The sequence below is a fragment of the Crocodylus porosus genome, unplaced genomic scaffold, assembly GCF_001723895.1.
Source record: "Crocodylus porosus isolate Cpor-Errol unplaced genomic scaffold, CroPor_comp1, whole genome shotgun sequence".
In the NCBI taxonomy this organism is placed as follows: domain Eukaryota; kingdom Metazoa; phylum Chordata; order Crocodylia; family Crocodylidae; genus Crocodylus; species Crocodylus porosus.
In genome coordinates, this window is record NW_017728886.1 from 219516005 (window position 1) to 219541402 (window position 25398).

A 25398-nucleotide genomic window follows, 5' to 3' on the forward strand; every position below is an offset into this window, starting at 1 on the left:
CCCTCTTCCCCCTGCCAGGCTGCATGTGGTACTAAGGTCAGTGACAGCCAGGGTGGCAGGGCCAGCCCAGCACTGGAGTGGAGTAAATGAGCTCTGCCCAAGACTAGAATGCAGCCCTGAACAATGCCACTTATCCTGGCAGTGATCACACTCTAAGTTAACCCTCAATGGGCTCTGGCACAGATGTTTGATAAAACACTGTAGCAGAAACCACTTTAGGTTAGTACACATCCATCCTGGGTTAACTATGAGTGGAATCTGCCATTTTTAAAGTGCTTTATATACCATGAACGTCTGTATTGTTATGACTGTAAACACTTTCTGTGCATTTTAAGTGCATTAAGTGTAACACCTGCACCTAGCCTTAAAGTCTTTCTGTACTGTAACTGAAACTAGGAGCTTAAGAATATGCTGTTAATGAGCATATGCCTCATTAATCAATACTGTCTTTACTAGTCATTTCCTTATCAAAAGTTATTGTAATTAAAAATTAACGTAATTGGCTTTCCTTTATTTACTGCAGTAGTTAATGCAATTATATGCAATCTATATGACTGCACAAGGAGCCATATACTTAGCAAACCAGTAAAACTGATCCCAGAAAACATGGTTTGCTACAATCATGATTTTCTTTACATGATGTAAAAGAATCAGCAATGAGAGACATTGCTTTTGTGCATGGACATTTCAGTTGACACCTAGATTTTAAAATCATATAGTTAAAAAACCTCACCCAGATGCTGACAGCTAACCACAGTCATTAAGGGGAATCACAGAGGACAACTGGCATTTACAAAAGGAGAAGTCATGTGAAGAAGTAAATGTTGGTTGTATCAATCATCTTCTGTAGTCTGAATTTAGAATGTAATGGTAGGAAATGAGAACCTATATGGAGGCCTGAGTGCAAATTGTAAAAGTGTACAATCATGGAAAAGGTTCCTTAGTTGTAGTCAGAATAAAGAAACAAACATAAAGGTACCTCTCAATTATGGCATCAAAAAAAAGTTCATGAAAAAAATGTAAACCCTGAAAGCTTTTTTAAGAGTAGTAGCAGTAGTAGTAACCTTACAGTACTAAATGCTCGGTTCTCCTTCCCCACCTCTGCTTATTATTGCAAGAACATTTTGCCTGGCAACATATTAATTAATATCTAAATTCCTATCTATTCTGTAAAAATCAAAACTGATGAAACATGAAGCACAAAGGAGCTTAGTTATTAGCGCTGTGCAAAATGGCACCTTTCTGTTTCTACTTGCGTTTTGAGGTTTTGATGGAACAGCGTTTCGTTTTGAATTTCAGTTCAGTTCAAAACTGATGTTTTATTTCATCAAAACAGTGCTGCTGTTTCAGGGCTGTTTTGATGTTTCACCCATAGGCTATAATGGCAAAGCTTGAAAGAGCCTCTCTCATCCAGCAGGCAGATCGGGGCCCAACCCCAGGAGGGCTGCAGAGGCTGTGCCAGCCCCCCTGGGGTTCTGGGAGCCCATCTGCCTGCCAGATGAGGGAGGGATGCAGCCTGGGCCCAGGGAGTTGGGGAAGGGAACTGAACCCCATCGCTTAGTTCCCCTTCCCAGCACTGGGATCGATCCGGGAAGGGAACTGGGGCTGAACTGAGCGCTACCATCAAGCTGGGGAAAGGAACTCAGCCCAGCTCGGCTGAGTTCCCAACCCCAGCATGACCATTGGGCTGAGGAAACGAAGTCAGCGCCCCCAGACACCCCAGCCAGCAAGCAGGGTGGGGGAGACACCCAGCAGGGGGGATCCTTCTCCCCAGCTGCAGTCAGCAGTGGCTGCATGAATTCCCTGTATCAGGAACTTTGGTGGGGAGGGTGGAAAAGGAGCCCCCTACCTGGGCAGGTTCTTCCCAAGCTTTCCAGTTGGGGTCTTGCTAGGGGCTGGCCTGGGCCCCACCATGACAAGGGGGCTCCTTTCCCCTTGTCCCCCCAGCAGAGTTCCCAGGGCAGTAAAAAGTGGCACTGGAAACACACCCTGCCACTACTTGGCTTGCAGCTGCAGAAAAGGAGCCCTTCCAGGCAGGCTGCAGTGCTGGGTCAGCTGCAGGGACCCCCTCCTGGCCAGCCTGTGGCTCACAGCTAGCCAGGAACAAAGGCTGTCACTGACTTGAGTCAGTGACAATTGAGAGGGCATGACCAGCCCTGTGCTGGCAGAGCAGATAACTCTGCCTGAGGCAAGCACACCCCGCTGCAAGAGGCTCCTGGGATGCCAGTGAATGCAGCCTAGCTCAATATGTGTTGGATGTGGCACAGATGTTAGAAAAAGGGCTGTAACCTAAAGCACTTTAGTCTGATAACACATCCATTAAAGGTTAACTTAGAGCATGGTCCACCATTTTTAAAGTACTTTATGTGCCATGAACACCTATTCTATTACAGCTTTAAAGAGCTTTCTGTATACTTAACACGTGTTAAGTGTAACATCCATAGCTAGCCTATGAAACACATCACTTGAAGCATTTGCATTCAATCTCTTCCTGACTAAATCAACCTAGGAACATATGGCTCTTAGTTTTAAGACCATTGACTTAGACTTATTCCTTCCACTCTACTGAATTAAAGAATAGTCTTTACATTTTATATCAGGCACAAGCTGAAACGCTAATTTCAAAACAGTTCTGATCTCCTCAAATACATAAAGAAATTTTCTTGATTTAAATACAATGAGGAACAAAGGTTCCCTGTCTGTCATTTCATCCAAAAAATAAAGTGAGTGATTGCTTTTTACGCAAAATTAAACACTGTCTGTACATATCAGTCCTATGAAGCTGCCCTTTGAAAAAGAGTGGTTCAGTGGCTAAAATACCAGCTTGGGACACTGGAAATATGGATTCAGTTTCTTGCTGTCACACACTTCCCATGTGACCCTGAGCAAGTCACTTAGGGGGCCTGTAGACCTGTGGGACACCTGCTCCAACACACTATAATTACAGCCCATCAGAGCAGACTCAGTTAATCAAATCCACTGGAGCATGCTGGCCAGCACTCTCCAGCAACCTCAGTATCTCATGTACTTTCACTTCAGAATGGTGGTGGGGGTGCTTTAACTAAAGCTCATTGAACAAGCTTTAGTTAAAGAGCCCCCACTGCCATTTTGAAGCACGAGATGCTGAATGCATGAGATGCTGCAGACGTTTTAATTAGAGCAGCTCTAGCAAGAGCCACCCCAGTTCAAGTACCCCCCACCCCACCCCCGGAGCACATGTAAAGATACCCTTAGGTGTTTAAGCCCCTAATTCCCACTGAAATCTCAGTGCCTAGAGAATTAGGCATTTGGGTCACTTCAGATAAATCCTTCCACAATAAAAGTCTATCCAAATCAATGCTACTTAGGTACCTTTGAGGATCAAGGCTGCAGTCTCTCTGGGAACATCTATATGTTCATTAATGTGCAGTAGTTACTGCACATTAAATTTAGTACTTAATGAAGTACTAACTAAATGCGCAGTAACTAGAGTTACTATGCAGTAGTGCTGGTGAACATCTTTTTAGTGATGCTACTGCCTGGTAGCCTACTAAATACTGTGCATTAGCATATTAGCACTGTCCATGCTGTGACACAAGACTGCACAATGTTATTAAGCTACTGCACATCAAGCATCTCATAGACATATCCTCTGGGCCTCAGTTCCCTACCTGTAAGATCTGGAAAAAATTGTTCACTACCTCACTGTGGTATTGAGAGAAGAAATGTATTTCAAAGGCTGTGAAGCACTCAAATACCACAGTAACAGAGACTACGTAAGTAAGTAACACAGAACGGATATGAAGCCTTTCCTTTATTGTATTATATTATTTGTATGTTTGACTTCTAGTGATGTAGAAACTTCCAGAACTTGGCACGATTGTACAAGTCAAGTTACAAGTGACATTGAAGGACTTTCTAGGACAAATAGAAATTATAACATTAGAGAAAAAATAGCCTAGTGCTTTTAAAGCACAGTATATCATCCTAATTCTGTCAGTGGCCAGAATGAAATAGGACAACCATTATCAAGGTGCTTCTTGTGCAGCTGAAAGAAATGAAAGCAGAGCAACTTGTTATCTCCCCCAAGCCATGTTTTATAGACAACAATCTTGAAGAACTAACATCTCTCCTGATTTTTTTAAATGCTTTAAGAAAATCTTAATATCATATACCAGGTGGAGAAGAAACCCAAGCAACAGAATGCATAGTTTCTTACTTATTTCTATAGAAACACAGGATGGTATTTTTAGCCAGCAAACTATTAATGAGAGTTCTTAACATGAAGCTTCTGAGTGTTTCACTGAAATCAATATAACTGTTCGTGTGCTTAAAATTAAGCATGTGCTTAAGTGCTTCACTGGATTAAAACCAAAATGAATAATGTTATCTTGTAATTTAAAATATGCAACTTTTCCGTAGCTCTTTTTAATTGTAAAATAATTATATGCATGATACTGTATACTAACGAGTGATTCTATTTACAATGAATTTAACCACCAAAAAAAAAAAACCCAATCACTTGTAAATGTACCCAAAGACTGATATAAATTCAGTTAGTCTTCCCAGTGTTAGATAATTAATTTACTATCCATCAAATGTTTTATTTTACACTATAGATATTTTTTCCAGGAAGTTAATGAATTTGAATATTGATAGAGATTGATTTACTTTTATTCTAATTTTCACAGATTTTCTATGTAATTCAGTATTTTCCCCATCTTTAAGCACAAGTAAAAACCAAAAGAATTTGTCAGTCTTAAGCTTCCTTGCCAACCACAGTGCATAAATAGCAAAATTTCTTGGTACAAACTTGTGCTGGAATATTTGGTTATTAATGGGCATGTCTACCCATGCACTTAATGCAGCTGAGTAAACTCTGGTGCAATATGAGCCAGAGTAAACTAACCCCAATATCACCATCTACACATCCATTTAAGTGCAGTAATTTATGCTACCATGAGATAGTACCTGCATCTGATGGTACTATCCTACACCAGAGTCAATTAATATACTGCAGCCTAATTGTGGTGCATATGTAGACAGTGATGATTTACTGCACAGTAAATTAGTCTACTGCACAGTAAAGCACATGTGTACATGTGCCCAATAAAAGTTAACATGAGGCATACGGTCAGATGCATACACATTGGGTGAGTTATTTGGCATCACACAATCAGAAGCTGTTTGTTGACCCTAAGCAGCAGTCTACCACACACTGATTTGACGTCCAATCCTGGAAACCTGTTGAATCAATCATGGCCCTGAGGGTCATTAGAAACTGAAAGCAGTCAGACTCTGATAGAAAATGCTTGGCTCCTTTTAGAAAAAAAAGATCAGAAGGAGTAAGCAAACTGAGTGGCAGTTTCCTATACATCTACTATTTTAAAACTAATAAGTCAAATTCATCCCTGGCATAGCTTTATTGATTTAATGCAGCAACATCAGAGCTAAATTTGTCCCAATATGTTTATTATAAGAATTTCAGCACTGTTTATATTTTAGAGAATATGTGGATATATGCTAACTTACCCTGTATCTGCATGTATAATTTAGATAATTTCTCATGCTGAGAGACACTTTTGTATACAAAGGTGAATCTGAAGGATGTTTGTATGATGAACTCTCTGAAGATACACAAATCAGTATAGAGAGTTTGAAAATGTGCAACTCTTACAATGTATGTTCCTACAGCTTAGTCAAATAGGACACTGAGCTAAGAGTTAGAAGATCAGGGTTCTTTCCTGCTTCTGCTACTGACCTGCCTGGTGACTATAAACAAGCCTATTGCCCCATTTTATACATTAAAAGCATTATTAAACTCCTTAATGGCCTAACACTAGATTAGAGTGTGTGTCTCATTCTGCCCCAATAATCTTGGCTGTTTTTTTCTGAAGAGTAGAAAATTGCTTTTTTGGCTTCAGGAACTAACATGCATAAAGAAATTTTACTGAGAACCATATCATTTATCCATATCTGTTTTTATTTTTTTTAATCTGGGAAACGTATTTATTTGTATCTTTAGCATCTGTTTGTATGATGCAACATATGAGCAGGATTTCAGAGATCTTGACTGCAGAGTTGCATTTGAAGGTATCAGAGAAGCTTTGTTTGCATCTAGCTGCACAACAATGCAACCCTAATATTAAATATATTTTGGAGCAAGTAGACTCATCTTATATAAGCCAGAAACAACCAGAGTAGCAGATGTGAAACTGAAACTATATGATATACAATAGGAGGAATGGGGTCAAAAACAGTCTCTGGAATACTAGGTGTCAGACATGTATCTATGGTTAAATAGATAAAATTGGCATACATTTGAGAGAAATCTTTTAGTTTGGGATTCAGATGTTCTGCCAGGCATTTGGCTAAGCAGATGTACCAGCAACTGTAATTATCCCCTAAATTAAAAACTCACAATAAGGAAACTGAGGTATGCTAACTCACAATAAGGAAACTGAGGTATGCTAACACAATCTCTTATTTCAGCCTACAAGGAAAAGATGAAGGAGCTGTCCATGCTGTCTCTGATCTGCTCTTGTTTTTATCCTGAACCTCGCAACATAAATATCTATAAATATGATGGTGAGTAACATTCACAGGAAATCATCTTACTTATCAGATAATTTGTCAGTGCTGGGAAATGACTTATTTCACTCCAACAGTTTCTCATGTCATTTACTCAATACTTATTTAACAGTTCACTTGCTGTCTCTGACTGTTAGCCTGTATTGATTGCCTATCATTCACTATGGGGAAAGTTTGGTCCCAAGAACAATGTATTAACATCTCAAAGCTAGCTATTTTATAATTAGTTATACTGTTCTTAGTGCCTCAAGAAGTCCTTCCCACCTGAGAACTGCAAATATTCATGGCTTATGCAATTCTCAGGGAAAAAAAATAAAATGTGTTTTTCTTAGTGATAAATAATGAGGGACTTCTTTAAAAAATAGTGTATTTGGAGTTTTCTATAGGAGGCTCAGCGTGCACAGGCTCTGTGTTTTTAAATAAATACAAACAGGGTGTTTTGTCTGTGAGCCAGCAGGCAGGCAGTAGGATGGCAAGCAATTGGACAGACTTTGGGGGGAGTTGCATTTCTGGATTACAGAGAAAAGGGTCTCAATAGCAACTGCAAAAAGCCCCCCAAAAACAGACCATCGCTCTACCCATGAGGTCTGTAGAGCTCTTGATCCCAAGAGGATTAAACAAAACATTGGGGAAAGTGTTTTAAAATGAATTTAAGGGGACATTACTGGAAATAGATGTTTTTTCTTTATCCATGGAACTGGGAAAGGAGAAGTTTCAGCTGCAAGGTAAGCTTCTCTGATGACCTGACAAGTGGGGCATGTCCGATGAGTGGAAACGTGCATTTCCCCAGGGACAAAGGGCAGCAGCACAATATCTGCCACTGCTCCTTGTCTCTGGGGAACCCCCATGCCTGCGTGCTCTGGCATGTGGCAGGTTGCCCCGGGTGGGGTAGGGAAGGCTGGGACCAGCACCTGGGCTGGCCCCAGCAGGCTTACCTGAGGTCCTGGGGGGGCGGGTTCAGATTTGATTCAAAGAGATTAAAGGGTCTCCTGATTTGATTCAGATTCAGAAATTTGGCTGTTGAATCAAGCTGAATCTCTGCCGACTCAAATCAGCAACCAAAGCTTTGCACAGTCCTATTACATAGGACATGTTAATGTCTCCCTGCATCACAGGATACTCTTCCAGGGTCCCAGAAGAAAAGAATCAACTTATGCCAAAATGAAAGGGAAGGTACCTCCTGCTAGAACAATTTTCAGTCTCTAGTAAGCCATTTTGCTGGAGCTACCAAATGAAATTCTGCTAATTCCCCTATATACTGCTGGTTCCTAGACAACTGTAGATATTGTCTCTCCATTCAGGAACATAAGGTTGGGTTTAGCATTGTTAAATTTACTTCACAGATATGGAAGTTAAACAGATCAACAAACGTGCCTCTGGCCAGGCCTTTGAACTGATCTTAAAGCCACCATCTCCTGTCTCAGAAGCACCTCGAACTTTAGCTTCTCCAAAGAAGAAAGAACTGTCTCGTGAGGAGATCCAGAAAAAGCTGGAAGCTGCAGAGGAGAGGAGAAAGGTATATTTTCCTCTTTAAAAGAAATCAGTAGTTATGACTTCCCCTTTGAACTCATTTCCATTGGTATCTGTGACTCACAGTAGACTCCTTGCAAGATTTTTTCAGTGAATATGGGACATGGAATGAAAATAAGTCAAATGAAAAACTTAAATTTTTACATTTTTAGGCAAAATGAACAAATTTGACCAGTTGTAATAGCCAGGGCTACTTAATAAGGTATCTGTGAACAGGAACTCTTACAAAAGTTTAAATTCATGGTTTTTTTTTCAAGGGTTGTCTATGTAAGTTTCTATATAGAATAACAATCTTCTCCTTCTCCTTTGTAGCCTTAATCAGCATTTCAGAGTCATGTAGGTGTTTGTCATGTACTTTCTAAAATGGTATTAGACGTTCTAACAACAAATAAGATAAAGGCAAACTGGGGGGCGCATCTCCAATGATGTAGCATCAACAGGTAAAAACTGTGACACCACAGCTATGTCACTATAGCAATGTGCTCCCTCATTATAGTGTGTTGCTACAGCGATGTAGCAGCTAAAAATAACCATGCATGGCCAGCACAACACAGTACAGGCTGTTACTGCACCGTCATTTAGTACTTCCTCTTGGAAGTACTAAATGACGGTGCAGTAACAACAGCACTGTATAGCCATGTGTGGATGCACCCATGGTATATATAGGAAGCAGAAACAACTATACTCCAGCTATGTGGATTTTACCCTGATTGAGGAGGCAAAGAAGTCCTTACTTGCACACCTATAAATCATCTTTAGGAACGGGTTTCATTAGTGTATATGCTTAAGCTGTATTTGCCATAAAGCATTTTTCCCCAAGTTAAAACATGATTCTGAACTGAAGAAAGCAAGCAAGCACCAGTCAGGGGCAGCCTGCAAAGCTGATCTAAAATTCATCTGTGCTGGACTCAGCCCTTAGTGCCATTCCATGTATGACCAACCCTTATGCTACAGTAGAGTGATCTGAGAGTGATACAAGCTTCTGCCAGACTGCAGTGATCACAAGAGTCCAAAAAAATCAATGAAAGATTGGCATAAAGCCCCTATTCATTCCCTACTGTCATGCTCTCCTTTCCCTGTAGCACTGAAGGAGAGCTAAAGACCTCTATGTCAGCTCTATAATACTAACTGATCCATCCTGTCTGGGGCAATTAAATTGGCATCAGGCCCATATTTCACTAGAGATGTGCAAAATAACTGCACCCCACAAAGGCTCTTGCGTGAAATTTGTGAAAGTAAAGCAAGTCCAGCTGTCTCTGAGTATCTTGAATGTTATCATTTGCTATAGAGACCACATCTTGCAGAATTTTGCAGAATATGGGCAAAAATAAACATAGAAATAGATGGACCTGTGATACAGCCCAAAAGTGCTTGCAGCAGTTTGTAAGCTGTTTCCTAGAGAAGAAAAAGGGCTCCAACTCCATTTCAGTCTACATCAGGAATAATTATCAAAGTCAATGGCAAAAATGTAAGGATGAGGAGAATCGGGCCCTTTAGAGTCAATGGAGCTATGCTGATTAATATTAATCAGATCTTGCCCTTATTTTTAATCCATTTAGAAAAGTGGTTAAACAAAGGGACAGCAATGGGATGAAATAACAGCAATTAAGAAACCTGATACCGTATAAATATCTTACTGGGATATCTAAACCATAGAGGCCAAATTATTTTACAGATCAAAGTGTGCATTTCTCGCCATAGGAAACCTAATTATGTCATTAATCCAAGAACTGGCCACCGTTGCAGACACTGGGGTCCTTCCCCCTACAAATACATTCATTTTGAATGATGGTCTCCACCTATAACTTGCTAGTTGAATTATTTTAATGTACCAGATCCTCAGTCAGTGACATGCTCTTTTACCCATCTATAGCAGTTATCAAATATAATCATCATAGATCATGTCCCTCCAGCATAGTTTTTATAAACATGGAATATAACTAATTGATGAGAATTGTCATTTAAAAAATGAAGTATTAATTGATTCCACCAGTTTGCAATTAGCCTGCACTGTTAATTAGAACAGCGTTCATTAATAAATTGTTAAATTCATGTGAAAAAGCCTACAGCGACGCATACATTCCAACGATTCCTTATTTGCTCTTTTGATTCTCCATTTCTTTATCATAATTCTTATCCCTTCATGCCTGCCTTTTTATCGTGTTCTTTCCTCCCTTTCTTTCCCTCCTCTTTCTCATCTTTCCTAATAATCTTCACCTAATACCACCCTCTCTTCATGAATGATTTCTTTTACTTAATCTTCCACCTCGCAGCGAAACCCTCTTTGGATATTAATAGACTTGTCTTTCCATATACAGAACTTTCCTCACAGTGCGTCATTTTTAGTCTGTTATTTTTATGTTGTACATGTGCTATATTTTCATCTCATAGTAAGTAAACAGAAAGTGCTCTTCATCATTTCAGTTTCTTAATGGTATGGAAAATTGAACCAGATCTCTAACATCAAACAATATACATCCATTGGTCTTGGAATATTTAACTAACACCCCAGAAGTATAGACTTCAAAAACCCTAGGCTCAATTATACATTATGACTGTCATTAATCAGCATATTAGCATGAAAATTAGACACTAAAGGGAGGCACAATTCTACTAGTCTTTGGATTACAGTAGAGAAATCATATGTAATTAAACCCTCTTAATGGCCTTGTATTTGGATGAAATTTAATCGCACTGGTCCCTAATGCTTAACATCACAAAGAATTCAGAACAATGATCATATTTTCTGACACTGATGCTGTCAGTTATACGGTAAAAGCAATGTGTCTTTTTTTAATCCTGTTATTAGTAATGCTGAAGGAGAGCGTCCCACCCAGGGAGCACAGCATGAACAATGCTTCTTCTGTTATATGGAGTGGCCAGTTTCCCTGATTTGCCTCTCCATCTGCTAACACCACAGCAGGACTCCCCATCTGGTGATGGGGCTGGAACACATTGCCTCCTCCAAGGTTATTATTAGTATTGCTCTATTCATTGGCAAAAAGGCAATTTTTAATACAGTTGATCCTCCTCTCTGATCGTTTCGTAGAGACAAATGCACCTGAGCTTTGCTCCATTGCATGGCACAGAAATCAGCAAAACCTCAGTAGTCTCACAGTTAAGAATCTAAATGTCAAGACAGAAGAAAAATGGAACCTGCAGAATATTTCTCTCTTTCTGTCCTAGAGATGGATGGGGCACCTATTTGGGGAATTCAGAGTTACTGGCCCAGCTGAAGTAGGCAGAGAAACAGAGAACCACTCACTCTATATAGCAGATTTCCCTGCCAAAGCAGGAGATTTTATCATGAAATTAACTTTCCTTCCTTTAGCTGCCCTAATTTTCAAATGACAAGTTCCAGTCCCCTTCAGGGGCATCAGAAGTTGGTGTGCATCCACAGACAACCAACCAGTAGCAATAGGGCCACAGAGCCAACAATGATGCCTGGTGGAAGGGAAATGAGAAGCAGTGCAGAGGCATTATTTACACAAACTCCAGTGTGAGGTGGAAAGAAGACCACGGTTCAAAACATACCTTGCACTCCACGGCTAGGGACAGACATTCAAAAAAGCTTGAGACTGAATTGATTCAGTCTTTGCTTATTAGTCTAACCTGCAGAGAGTGAACCAGTTTGCAAGTGGATAGACGTTGAGCACGTCTGCAGCGGCTCAGGCCAGAAGCCCAGGGGCACCGGAGCAGCCCTTCGCTTTCAACAGGGAAGTTGAGCTGGGAGGGGGGCATTGCCAGGTGCTGGTAGGCCTGAATAAAACTGAGGAAGGGTTTAAACCCCAACCTCAGCCTGCAGCATTTGGAGGGTGGGGCAAGAGGGAGCATCTGCTGTGGGTGGGTGGATGGGGGGTGAGGAAGAGAGGAGAGCTCTGCCCACCCTAGCTGCTCCCTGACAACTGGGAGCAGTCCTGGCACACAAGGCTGCCCAGTCCCAGAGGGTGGGGGAGGAGCAGAAGGAAGACAGGGTAAGGGCTCTATGTGAGGCTGCCTGGCCTGTCCCCAGCCCACAGATTGAGGGGGGGCTCTGTGCAGTACTGCCCAGCAAGGGTGCGGGGAGCAGCTGCAGACACAGGAGGTGAAGAGTGGAGGAAGAGTCCCTCTCCAGGGCTGGGCAGTCTTGCATACAGTGCCCACCCCCGCCAGGCCTGCAACAGCAGGAAGAGAGGGGGAGGAGGAGGAGGAGTCCCCCTCCAGTGCCCCCTTCCCCACCCTGGAGGAGGAAGAGGGGGAAGAGTACCCCCCAGCACAGAACAGAGCCCCTCTCCCCATCCCAGCATGGCCCCATTAAGGTGAAGGGGGCAGGGAGAACAGTTAATTCCTCCCTCCACCTCTTCTGGTCCCTTCTGCCCTGCAGCCAGGGTCTGCCAGTCCCAGGGGCCACTGACTGACAGGCAAACCTTGGCTGTGGTGGGGGAGGAGGGGAAGGAGGGAAGAATTAACCCCCTCCCTGCCCACTTTGCCTTAACGGGGCCATTCTGGCTAGTGTCGTGCCACGTCCTGTCCCTGCTCTGGCCAGAGAGCAGAGGGGCAGGGCCAGCCCAGCTCTGAAGCGGACCAGAGCCCCCCCAGAAAGCATGCCGGGATGCTGGGGGAGTCTGGTTTCAATTAAACCAGGAAGAGGTCTGGGACAGACATTGCAAAAACTAGTTTGAGCCCAGTCAGTTAAGTCTGATACTACATTTAACCAGGTTTATCTCAAACTGGTTTCGGCCATTTTGAAACTCATTTATGTGCACTGAATGTCTGTTCTGTTCCAGGTTTAAACCAGTTTCTCATCACTTAAACCAGTTTATGTGTAATGTCTGTCCCTAGCCCACATGATTATGAGATCATGCCCCCTGCCCTTTTACACAGCTACTAGCCGTAAGGACATAAAGCAGTCCTTCCAATGCTGCACAGATTTTTCATTATCGTTACCTCTTCCAGATGTTTTTGCACACATTGGTATGGGAGGTCACTGCCAGAAGGCACCTCCTCTCCACAATCCAATCTACCTTTCACAAACAATAGCTCAAAGACAATCATAGCACTTAACAAAATCCAGCAAGAGGATGATGAAGCTAGACAAACTGAGACTTGAGGCAAAGTGGTAAAAGTGAGGGTACTTACTTAACAGTTGCAACTGTTTGCCTAAATGTGGGATGGATACTCTGTCAACTTGAGTCTTTAAATCAAATGTAGATGTCTTTTCTAAAATGCATGCTCTGACTCAATCAAGAGATACAGAAATAGCTACTTGAAATTCAGCAGACTATGTGATACAGAAGGTCAGATTAGATTATCATAATAGTCATTTCTGGCTTTACATTTTATGGAATGAATGAATCCAGAAAGCTGGAGTCCTGGGATAATTCATGAAGTCAGCTTTCAGTTTTCTGCAGCTGGCACAACATAAAGTCTGGCAAGGGAATATTAGAGTATTCAAGCTAAAAAGGGTACTTAACATGAATTTGCAAATAAAAAAGAGAGGCCCTTGTATCAAATATGGGTGGAACATGGGTTTGGTTTTTAATTTAACTCTGAACCCAATAACTAAAAAAAATAATGAAAATCTAAAGATTTGCTCTCCAGAGCAAACAGAGACAATGATAAAGTACTCAAGACAGGTCAGCTAATTGGACCTGGAATTTTACCTTTTCTAGAAACCTCCACAGACATTTCTTTCCTCTTTCCCTCCTTATCTACCTTTCCAATTAGGAGTGAACAGGCTGTCTCTATGCTTCCCCATGTACCTCACCTTTCTGTTTGTTTTCTCTTTGCTTAAAAATCTTTACTCACCTTTGGCTACTTTTCTTAGCAGCTTATGTGTGCTTGGAGTCAGAGTACAAAGTAAAGCACAGGCCTTTTATAGAAAAAGCCCTGCAGTGTAGCAGAATGAGGCAGAAAACTTCCATAATGGTGTTTCTGTATGCAGTAAACTAGTTAATTCACCAGAATGCAAATATTAGCAATTTATCCAGTAGTGACCAATTATCAGAAGCTTGGAATGGAGGAAAGAGGTTGCTGGCAGAAAATTAAATCAGTCTTAAATTATGCCATAGATTCATTATTTTCTTCAATTACATGGCATTAGAGAAACAATAAACATTTCATAGAAAAATATTTTTGCCCTCCAGAAAGGGTTAGATACCTTGATCCAGTTAAATCCCAAATGATTTTCTCTATGGCAGAAATGCTCAACCCCTGGCCCTCAAACCAGTTCTGCCCCAAAAGACTCCCCACAGGTCTAAAAATTTGTACACTGTGCAACACAGTAGGAGTTCTCTTTCAGGCAGTAAGGTAACAATAATAATGCGTCACAGATGAAGAAGAAGGCATAATGGTAAATATAACTGAAGATACCTATGCCAGGCCTAGCTTAAACTCACTCTGACATTCATGAACAACACGAAAAAAATCTAAATTCATTGCTCCTGAAAATGTAATTGCTTCAGTTTTCGGTTTTCAATAAAATCCTGGTCTTTACCTTGACATTTACACTGCAGCAGGAGACCTTTATCCTGTCTTAGCATTCTCTTCCATTACTACTATCTCTTGATTATACGGGATACCGCAAAACACCAAGGTTAATGCAATTCCCACTAAACAAGATAATTAAAAAATCCAGCTACCGAATTAACTTTGCAGTATTGAAGCAAAGCTTGTATTATTGGAACTTGCCTCCTATTTATCCTTAAAACTAATATAGTCAGAGGAATGCATTCAAGTGTATATTTCAGCTTTAAAAGGAATTGTTCTAGTCCTCTTCCTGGCATTAGCATAATCCTTTCTTTCTGTTGCAACAGGATAAATTTGAAATCGTTTCAGATGTGCTTGTCAAAAAAAGTAGGTACTTCTCACTGAATGTTATATAAAGCCAGGCAGGACCCAATTTTCAACTCAGAAGTCTTAAAAAGATATCCCTCCATATCTTTTTTTTTGGATGCTCCAGCAGCACTTTCATACTTTACCAGGCAATTCATGGCTGTCTGTCCAGCCATCTAAATGCAAGACTTGAAGCTCCCATCAAAGGAGCCTTTGAAAAATGGGATTGCTGTTGCTTTTTACATTATACACTTAAAAATGTCATAAGAAACGTTAAGGAGAGGTAGTTAGCTGTGTAAGGCTAAAGTCAAGCAGAGGGCAGGGCAGGGTGGCACCTTAGAGACAAACTGGTTTAGTAAGGCATAAGCTTTTGTCAGTGACTTCCTACTTCATTATATGCTATGAATGGACAAGTTTGTCTCTAAGGTGCCACTCTGCTCTGCCTTCTTCATAAAACACACACACACACACACACACACACACACACACACACACACACACAAAATGGTGTGGTGCATTGGCCTCTCTTCCAGCATGTTTGCATACTTTCAGGAGCTGAAGTGCCTGTGTCTGGAATGCCTTGCAACATTTGTGCTGCGGCACACTTTGATCTATGGGCTGCAGCTCCAGCCCTGGTGACTGCGTACCATTACAGAAGGGCTTAAAAAGATTTCCTCTTGCTATCATTTTTGCCATGCTTCTCTTCCACCCATACATTTTGCTTCCTACCTGCCTCCCCCAAGTCCTCTCACATTTCCAAACTTTTTCACACTTCCCCAGAACGTTGAATGTTTTTAAATTGAAAACTATTAATTAAAAAAGTATTCATACAATTTTTTCATATGTATAAGGAAAAACCCCTCACTGTAGTTATTGCTGATAGTTGGTTGGTTGCCTGGAAGTTAATAATCTGATTACTGTTAATAATGTATGAGGTACAATACACGTAGGAATACACCATGTTAAATTTCTGCTTCTTCTGAATTTGAATCACTAGCACAGCAGCTGAATACCTAGGGTTACCATACTTCTGGGTTCTCATGGACATGTCCTCTTTTTGAGCCCTCTGAACTCTATCTGGGCGGGTTTTTTTAAATCTGACCAAATGTCCAGGATTTTGCTTTGCTTCACTGCTGGGAGCAGGGGGAGGGTGATCAGAGGCAGCAGAGAGCACAGATGTACCTGCCTGCAGCTGTGGAGACATGCGCAGACCCATGTGGTACTCCCTGCTGCCTCCCATCACCCTCCCCCTTCTCCCACCAGTGGATCCAAGTGAAATCCCAGACATTTGGTCAGGGCAGGAAGAACAGGGCTGGGGGATGCGATGGGGAAAGGGGCAGAGTTTGCATGCCCCTCCAGCAGGGGAAAGGGGTGGGGGGCAGTGGGAAAACTTGTGGCCTGGCTGGTAGCACAGGGACTGGTGCCTGTGCTCACAAGGGCTGAGCAGCCAGGAGATGCTGCCTGGAGTGAGGGGCGGAGGGCCTGAATTGATTCAATCTTTGCAGGTTAATTTAACCTGCCTAGAATGAACCACTTTGCAAGTGAATAGACATTCACTGCTAGGTCCGGAAATACAGACACATCCGGCAGTAGACTGGAGTGAACTGACAAGGGAAAGGGGTTTAATTCCCCCCTCCCTGTCCCACCAGCATGGAGCCAAGCCAGGGTCTGCTGGGCGCTGCCCCTTGCTGGTGCAGCCATGAGGCTGGGCATGGCAAGATTATGGCGGGCATAGTCCCTGAGGCAGAAGGGGCAGGGAGAGGGGTTATTCTGTGCCCCCTCTGCCCCCAGGAGACACCAGCAGGGTCTGCCAGCCCCAACCACCACTGCCACCAATCACTCCCTATGTGGGACCAGTAGCAGGATAAGTCCCCTTCTTGCCCCGTCTGCCAGATGAAACAGGGAATAACCCCCCTCCCTGACCCCACACCTAGAGGCCTTGCCCGCCAGCCTCTGGTTGTGCCCCTGCCCCTGCTGCTGGAGCGGTGAGGGGGCAGGGACCTTGATGGCTCCCCACACCCCATCATGGTGTCCAGCAAGCGCGAACCTCCTCCTGGCATGGGGGCTGCACTACAGGCTGGAGTCGGGGGGTCAGAGCTGTCATAGACTGCACAGGGCAAGCAGCAGCAACAGAGCTAGGAGCAGTGGCCATAGTCCCCCAACCGCCCCCCCCCCACAGTGCCACCACCACTCACCCCACCCAGTCTGCAGTAGCTTTCCCCATCCCACCCCCACTCCTGTCCTCACCTGCACTGTGGCCACCCTCTGGGAAGAGGATCATGCTCCGGGACACCATGACAGAGGGTGCTGCCCCCTCGCCACTCCAGTGACAGGGGCAGGGGCAGGGGCTAGCCAGTATGGCCCATGAAGTGGCAGGGCAAGGAGCAGGGGTATTTTCCCCCTCCCTCCAGCATCAGGTGGAGGGGAAAGGAGGGAGCTTATCCCACCACTTGCCCCATGCAGGGAGCAATTGGCAATGGTGGTCAGGGCCGGCAGACCCCACTGCAATCCCCAAGGGGCAGTGGCAGGGAATAACCCCTCTCCCTGCCCCCTCATGTAAGAAGCCATGCCAGCTGGACTCTGGCCATGCCCCTGCCCCTGCTGCTGGAGGGGTAAAAGGGTAATGACCCTGATGGGGGCAGCACCCCCTGCCATGGTGTCCTGTAGCACAGCCTTTTTCCAATGAGGTGGCCACAATGCCAGCAGGTGTGGGGTGGGGAAAGCTGCCAGAGAATGAGCAGGGCAAGCAACAGCAGTGCTGGGGGGGTTGGAGGCTATGGCCCCCTCCAAGCCCCAGTGCTACTGCTAGGCTTGTGCTCCAGAACAGCATGACAGAAGCTGCTGTCTCCATCAAGGGCCCTGCCCCCTCACCACTCCAGTGGCAAGGGCGGGGGCATGGCCAGAGGCTGACTGGCAGGCCTCCTTAGGTGAGGGGGCAGGGAAGAGGGTTATTTCCCCCTTCCCTCCAGCATCTGGTGGAGGAGGGAGGGAGGGGGCTTATTCTGCTGCTCACCCTGCACAGGAGGTGATTGGAGGTGGTGACAGTCAGGACGGGAAGATCCTGCTGCAGTCCCCCAGAGACAGAAGGGGCAGAGGGGGGAATAACCCTCCTTCCTGCCAAATCTGTGTAAGGATCCATTTTCACCAGCACTGGGCCACACTCCCACCCCCACTGCTGCAGCAGTGATGGGGGAGTGCCTGGCAGACCCTGGTTGGCTCTGTACCAGTAGGACAGGGAGGGGGTTTAATACCCCCTGGTCAGTTCACTCCAGGCTACTGTTGGGGCTGGCCATGCCCCTACCACTGAAACAGCCGGTGGAGAAATGCCTGGCAAGGGGAGAGAGGGAGGTGGGGAGTAAACCTTTTCCCTGTTCCTTTCTTGAGCCAGTGTCTGGCCAGGCGTCACACCTGCCTGTCCCTTCTCCAGCTGGGGAGCAGAGTGGCAGGGCCAACCTTGCTTGCTGGAGCAGAGAGCACAGCCCAGCCCAGAGAGCATTCTGGGATGCTGGGGGACTCTGATTTAACTTAAACCAGGAAGGGGTCTGGGACAGAAGTTTGATAAACCAGTTTGAGCTCAATCAGTTGAGTCTGATATTACATTTAACCAGGTTTATCTCAAACAAGTTTTGGTCATTTGAAACTGGTTTATATGCACTGAATTTATGTTCTGTTACTGGTTTAAACTAGTTTCTGATCACTTCAGTTGGTTTGTGTGTAACGTCTGTCCCTAGCTCCAGTGTCAAAAAAAACTATCGTGCTACAAAATAACAGCATGGCAACCACTTGCATGTGTGGCACACATGGTTTGTGGTACTGTCAGATGGGTCTTCAGTGCCGCAAACCTGCTTGTCTGGACACTCCCAGTGTGTTTACTAATGCTGATCACATCATGAACCAAGAATTATCATTTAGAAAAGTTCTTTGTGAAATAGCAAGAGGGTCAAGTGGATAAAGAAATGGAGGATAAGAACTGGAGAAGTTGAAATAATTTGATTCAATCCTTTCTAATAAAAAGGATCAATTGTCATTGTGATATCACATGTTCACTTTGAAACTGACCTAAAGTTTTAAAAGAAAAAAAGGATTAAGTAAGCTGAAATCAAACATGCAGTTTCAGATTAAATTTAATGTTTTGGATCAGCCCAAAATGAAAACTGTTAGTGACTTTTCAGTTCAGTTGTTAAACAGAAAAATCCCATTACTTGCACAGCTCTGATTGATCCCGTATTACCTTCTCCTCCTCCAGTCACCTCTAGTTTGATCATCTCTCTTCCTGTTTGTGAGTGTTGTGGGTACTTTCCATCCCATTTGCAGTCCCACAGCAGTTCTGTACCATCCAATACTTGAAACAGCAGCATAACTGAGGGGGTGACTGGGGCAGCTGAGGGTGCTGCCTTTGGGAGCAGAGGGGCACCAAAATAGCTGCTGCTGCTGATGCCTTCCTGGGTCTCTAGCACCTGCAGTGAAATAAATGGAGCTGCCCTATGCACTGGCTGTGTCCAAAGCAAAGAGCTGCCCTGCTATACCTCTGACCTGGAAAATTCTTGGAGCATGTCTAATGCACTCCTCAGAGCATGACAGAGAAGCATGCTTCTCCACCTTGCAGCTTCACATGGGCCAAACCCAGATATGAGGAAGGTGCTGCTGCTGCTCCTGCTCCCCATCCTGCTGGACACAAAGAGCTTATAAGGCACCCCCCCAGTTCCTTCACAGCCTCATTTCAGCACTTGGAAGGTGCAGAGCCCAAGCAGGAAAGTTCAGCAGTGCTCTCAGGAACACCCCAGGTCCAGGGGAAGTACATTTTTTAAAGTAGTCTTAATTGCCAGCATGTGATTTAGCAGGAGGACACAAATAGAAGTAGTTACAGGCACAGCTAATTCTCTATGAAACACAGCAGGTGCTCTAGAGACCATGACTCTGCTCTGAGCACTTACAAGAAGCCAGTCCAGAGGTAACACCTTGCCCAGCAAGTGGCAGAGGTTCATACAAGCAGGTTTCCTCCTTGATTTGAAACAAGTCAGCATTCTGTTTCCAAATCCAAATACTGCTCTCCATGCAGAGGCATCACTGGCCGGTACTGACCTCTGAGCACTGCCAGAATGAAATGGGAGGGGGGCACCTCATCCTCCCATTCCCCACCAACTCCCCTCTCCCCCTTTCCTCCCCTCTCAGCACCTTGCAATGACTCTATCTCTGGCAGTGGGGAGGGCAGAACCGCAGTGGTGGTGACAGGTGCAGGAACAGTGGCTTCAGGTTTGCTGCTGTGGGCAGAGTGTCATCTCCTTTTTTTGCCATTAACACCTTTGTCAAGCAGTCATTTAAACCCCAGTTTTAATGGCAAAAAGAAGCAGTATCTTACTCCCTGCAGCAGTGAAGTTGTGGCCATTGCTCCTGCACCGTGCGTCACCACTGCTGCTCTGCCCTCTCCACTTGCAGATTCAGAGCCGAGCCACTGGAGGCAAGGCATGGGGTGTAGGAGGAGACAGGGAATGGTAGCATGAGGCTCGCCACTAGCTCCATTCTGGCATACCCCCCTCCCCCCACCCTTAGACAGCACCCGGGGCTTGTGTCCCAGGCACCACCTATCGTTCCACTACTGTCTTGATGACACACACCAATGCATTAAGAGACTTCTGCTTTTAATTTTATTTAGAAACTGCTCTCTTGTTCAATGGCAGACCCCGTTTTGTGCATAATTCATCTTGCTTAGAATTTCTCCCTTTCATTATAATACATACTCCCTTATGGGAGTGTTGTTCATTTTACTCAAGTGACTACAAAGAGAACTGAAGTAAATCTAATAGTATTCATTACTGAAATTTGTAATTATTGGTTAAAACACTCAATTCAGGCCCTAAATTAATTAATTTTCACAGAAAACAATGGCAACACTGCATTGTAATTTTCACTGAAATCTCATATCAGCTGGATGCCACATTTCATTCTCTAGTCTCCATTCTTCCATTTTTTTTCCTCTCTCATTTATTTTATCCCAAAGAACACAAAGTTGCTCATCATTTCCAAACATCTCCCGCCTCCACTGGATATATTTTCTTCAGACTTGCATTTCCCCTGGAGAGCATCAGCACCACCATCTCTTTGGCTTGTTTCCTATTATCAGTGGTTTTGTTTTATTTTAAATTAACTTCAGCACAATGAATTTAATTCTAAAATAATGGCAAAGCTCATGTTTCTGGGAACTAAGCTTCAGCAGGATAATGGAACACAGGGTGCAGATTGAATGCATTTAAGATCCTCTCTGCCCATTTCATGGTCTTTGCACAGTATGAGCTTTCAATTAAAAATAACCTTTTAGCCCTCTGTTTCAAATAATAACCCTTTTCCTGTAACTCAGCACACTGGAGCCAGACACAAACAACATAGAGCCAAATCTGGTCTGAACTTCCTCCATTCATCTCAAGGGATGTTAAGTGACCATTTAAATACATACTTTTAAAGACAGTTTAATCAGAACAAAATTATACAGCCCTTGTTATTGAAATCACATCTTTCTGGTTTGTAATCTCCTGTAACTCTGAAATAAAATGTTCATGTAGAAAAGATAGTATCTTTCATAGGTAAACTACTACTGAATGAAGGCAGTTAAACAGTATCCTGTAGTAGTGTGTTACGAGTTCAAAGTTCTTAGATACTTTTATTTCAGTTATTTTGCATTTCTCACAGGTGCATAGTGCCTGCAATCCTATCATTGTGGTGAATCTTGTTCATAACAGATTGTGCTTTTAGAGAACATTACAAGAAGAAAGAAGCAGATCACATAACACTCCAAACTATACATTATTGCCCTTTATAATCAGAGGTATGTTTGTTAGTCTTATTTATTTGCTCAAACTGGGTTAGCTTCCATTCTTAGATTTTCTAGACCTTGTATTGGTGTTTTGGAGCGTATAAACAGAGCTTAGACGTGACTTTTTTTTTCCAGTCCCAGGAGGCCCAGGTCCTCAAACATCTGGCAGAAAAGAGAGAACATGAGCGAGAAGTCCTACAAAAGGCTTTGGAGGAGAACAATAACTTCAGCAAAATGGCAGAGGAAAAGCTGATCCTGAAAATGGAACAGATCAAAGAAAACCGTGAAGCTAATTTAGCTGCTCTTATTGAACGTCTTCAAGAAAAGGTAACCATGCCATTACACCTTACTGGAGTAATTACTGGAGTAATTACATTACTCCATGCTGGAGTCTAAAAATTTCAATAGTGAATAAGTAGTGCTGGGTCATCCTGTTTTAGGGCACCTTCGCTCAAGGTATCTTAAAGGAGTCTGATTTCTTGAGGGTGTGCACTCAGAGCTTCCTAAAAGCCTGGTCCTATTAAGATGTTTCAAGCTAGGCACCCAAAACATGAACAATTTTGAAAAATCTTTAACTCTTTCTTTAATGACATATCTACTACTCTGCTATTCTGTACTTTAATTTTTGCAGTCCTGTTTATCTCTTCCCTTTGCATCATCTCAGAATTGCATCTTTAGTCTTGAAGTCAAAGGCCCAGAATTCAAGAGGCAGAAAGAAAGTGAAAGACAGATAAGGGGCATGTCTACACATATGCTTTAATGCACATTAGCCTATTTTAATACACATTAAAGCGTCACAAAAAACATATTCTTTAGCTAATGTTTATTAAAATCGGCTAATGTACCATTTGCTAGTATGCCATAATGGAGATTTAATGTGCAATATATTTAATGTGCATTACCTAAAGCACATTAATAACTGTGTAGGCACACTCCTTAAGTTTAATTTCCAACTTGTTAACAAGGCTTATGAACAAAACAAAGAAAGGGTATTTAGTCTTTGGCTTCTCCATAGAAGAAAGAGAAAAAATCATATTAATTTTAGAGGTGAACCAATAGAGATTTTTGGGGCCAATCCCAACACCTGATATTTAAGGAAGCATATTGGCCTATACCAATCCAATTTCTGATACAGCTGCCTCCAGCTGATAGGTCCGGTGTGGTGGAAGGGGAGGGAAAGAGCATGAGGGGGCAGATCAATGCCCCCCATGGTAAGCAAGAGGGCAGGGACAGGGGCAGGGACTGCCCTGGTGGGGTGGGGGGTGGAGCCATGGCTCATGGTGGGGAGGCAGCTCCATCTGCTGCTTGCACCTCAGGAGGGCACGGTGGAGCATGTGCCCCCCAGATCTGCATGGGGTGGGCTTCTCTCAGTGGAGGCTGGGCTCAGAGCAGTGGCAATGGTCCTGGGAGGATGCTGCATCCACCCCAGATTTCACCACCACTCCAGTCCCACCACTGCCACTGCCAGCCACAGTCCCGGCTCTTCCCAGCACATGGGTGGAGGTGGGGCATTGAGCTAGGGCTGCGCTGAGGGGCTGGTGGCAGTGGTGCTGGGTACAGAGCAGCAGCAAAATTGGGGTGAATGCAGCATCCTCCCAGCACCACCAGCACCTGCTCTGAACCCAGCCCCTGCCAAGAGGAGTCCCACACAGCCCCAGCTGCAGCCCGCTCCACCCTGTGCAGATTCAGGGGGTACACATCACCCCCATACTCTCCCAGGGTGCAAGCAGCGGCAGGAGATGCCCCCCGCCATGAGCTGCAGCTCCACCCTCCCCCCCACACACTGCCTAGGCAGCACCTGCCCCTGCCCCCTTCCTCACCATGGGGGACATTGATCTGCCCCCCCCATGCCCCTTCCCTCCCTACCTTCCTCCTTCCCTTCCACCACACTGGACTTACTAGCTGGAGGCAGCTCTCCATGATGCCGGCTGTGCTCCCTGCTGACTGAGTGCTGCACTGCAGCTGCATACAGCATGGGCATTTATCAGCCACATTATTGGCCCCATTGGGCCAATATCCAATACAAAAAGTTTTCTTTATGTCAGTAATGATCTGATGTCAGACCAATGTATCAGTGCACCTCTAATTAATTTACTCTTATATTCCCGACAGGTACGTAAGAGTATTGCAATCACAATACTAATTGAAGGAGATTGGATCCATATAAGGAGCCCTTGAGTACCCCTAAAGTCCTTCTTTTTGAGGAACAAATAAACTTCAAACTCCTGCAGGGACTCATAGTTTCCTAGTAGGTAGGGTTGGAAGGGACCCAAGCAGATCATCGAGTCCAGCCCCCTGCCATGGGTAGGAAAGAATGCTGGGGTCAGATGACCCTGGCTAGGTGATTATCTAGCCTCCTTTTGAAGACCTCCCAGGGTAGGAGCAAGCACCACTTCCCTTGGAAGTTGGTTCCAGATCCTAGCCACCCTGACTGTGAAGTAGCGCCTTCTGGTATCTAGCCTGAATCTACTCTCGGTCAACTTCTGGCCATTATTCCTTGTTACCCCCAATAGTAACAAGGGGAAACAGGGACTCTCCCAGTGCCTGCTGGTCTCCCTTGACCAGTTTATAGATGGCCACCAGATCCCCTCTCAGCCTTCTCTTATGGAGGCTGAACAGCCTCTCCTCGTTGGGCCTGCCCTGTTGCCCACTGATCATGCGACTCAACATCTTGTTCCTTAAATCACCCCTCCAACTAGGAAAATGAAAATAGAGAGCAAGGAACCAGATGGGCCAATGTCCTTTTAACTATTTAACAGAGGTTGATAATTTTATTCTTCCAGGATGTTGTGTGAGCTTCTATTTGAAGGTCTCTAACATGCAAGCCAAGACATGTATCCCTCTCAAGTATCCCCAGTGAAGAGGGGTGTCAGTTTACCTCACCATATGCTGATCTTATGACATCTCACCTCCTTTACCATAGAGAAATGGCATCAGAAATGTCAAATCACAAGGCAGAGCTTGGCAGAAAAGACAGCAGCATCTCAAAAGACAATTCAGCTGGTGTATTCAATCTGTATTTCTGGATGCCATGGGGTTATACCTAAATTACGTTATATTGTCATTTTAAATAAGCTTGCATGCACATAGGCCAAGGCTGGCAACACAAAGGAAAGACCCAATTAGCTGTCCTTAGAGTAATGAAAGGAAGTAGGAAGGACAAGAGGAGCAGCCGTACATACTAGACATCACATATTAAGTCTGTTTTGAAGGCAAAAGCGGCAAGAAGCCCAATCCTTTTTTTTTGGCAGCAGAGCCTGCTTGCCTCTCCCACAGCCAGGGGGTGAGCTGCCAGTGGGCAGAGTGGCCCCTGAGCTGCAGGAGGCTCTGGTACTTCCCTCTACAGTAGTGGGCTGCTAGCAGGGCATGTGCTGCCCCAGCTTGGAGACAGCACCTGGCCTGATCAAATTCTTCCCCAAGCTTGGCAACAGGGTGTTGGTCCCCAGGTGAGCTCGGGAAACATTTGGATTGGGTCAGGTGCTGCCTCCAAGCTGGGGCAGCACCTGGCCCACTGGCAGCTCAGGTGACCCTGGGAGGCACCACAGATACAGAAGGAAGGAACGCCCCCCCTCTCCCCGCTGCAGTTCAGGGGCCACTTGGCCTGCCAACACCTCACCTCTCTGGCCGTGGACAGGCTCTGACAAAAAAGAAAAGGATTGGGAGCCTCACTATAACAC

At 44.3% G+C, this 25398-nt stretch overlaps 1 protein-coding gene across 1 annotated transcript in view; it reads left to right on the top strand.

The window, feature by feature from the left end:
* The window catches only part of STMN2 (stathmin 2), a 58510-nt gene that overhangs the window by 26931 nt on the left and 6181 nt on the right, over positions 1 to 25398 (top strand). Inside the window, exons 2-4 of the mRNA XM_019549562.1 lie at positions 6472 to 6567; positions 7914 to 8086; positions 21857 to 22048. Of these exons, the coding sequence (XP_019405107.1) occupies positions 6472 to 6567; positions 7914 to 8086; positions 21857 to 22048 (461 nt within the window). The remainder of the gene's footprint in view (positions 1 to 6471; positions 6568 to 7913; positions 8087 to 21856; positions 22049 to 25398) is intronic.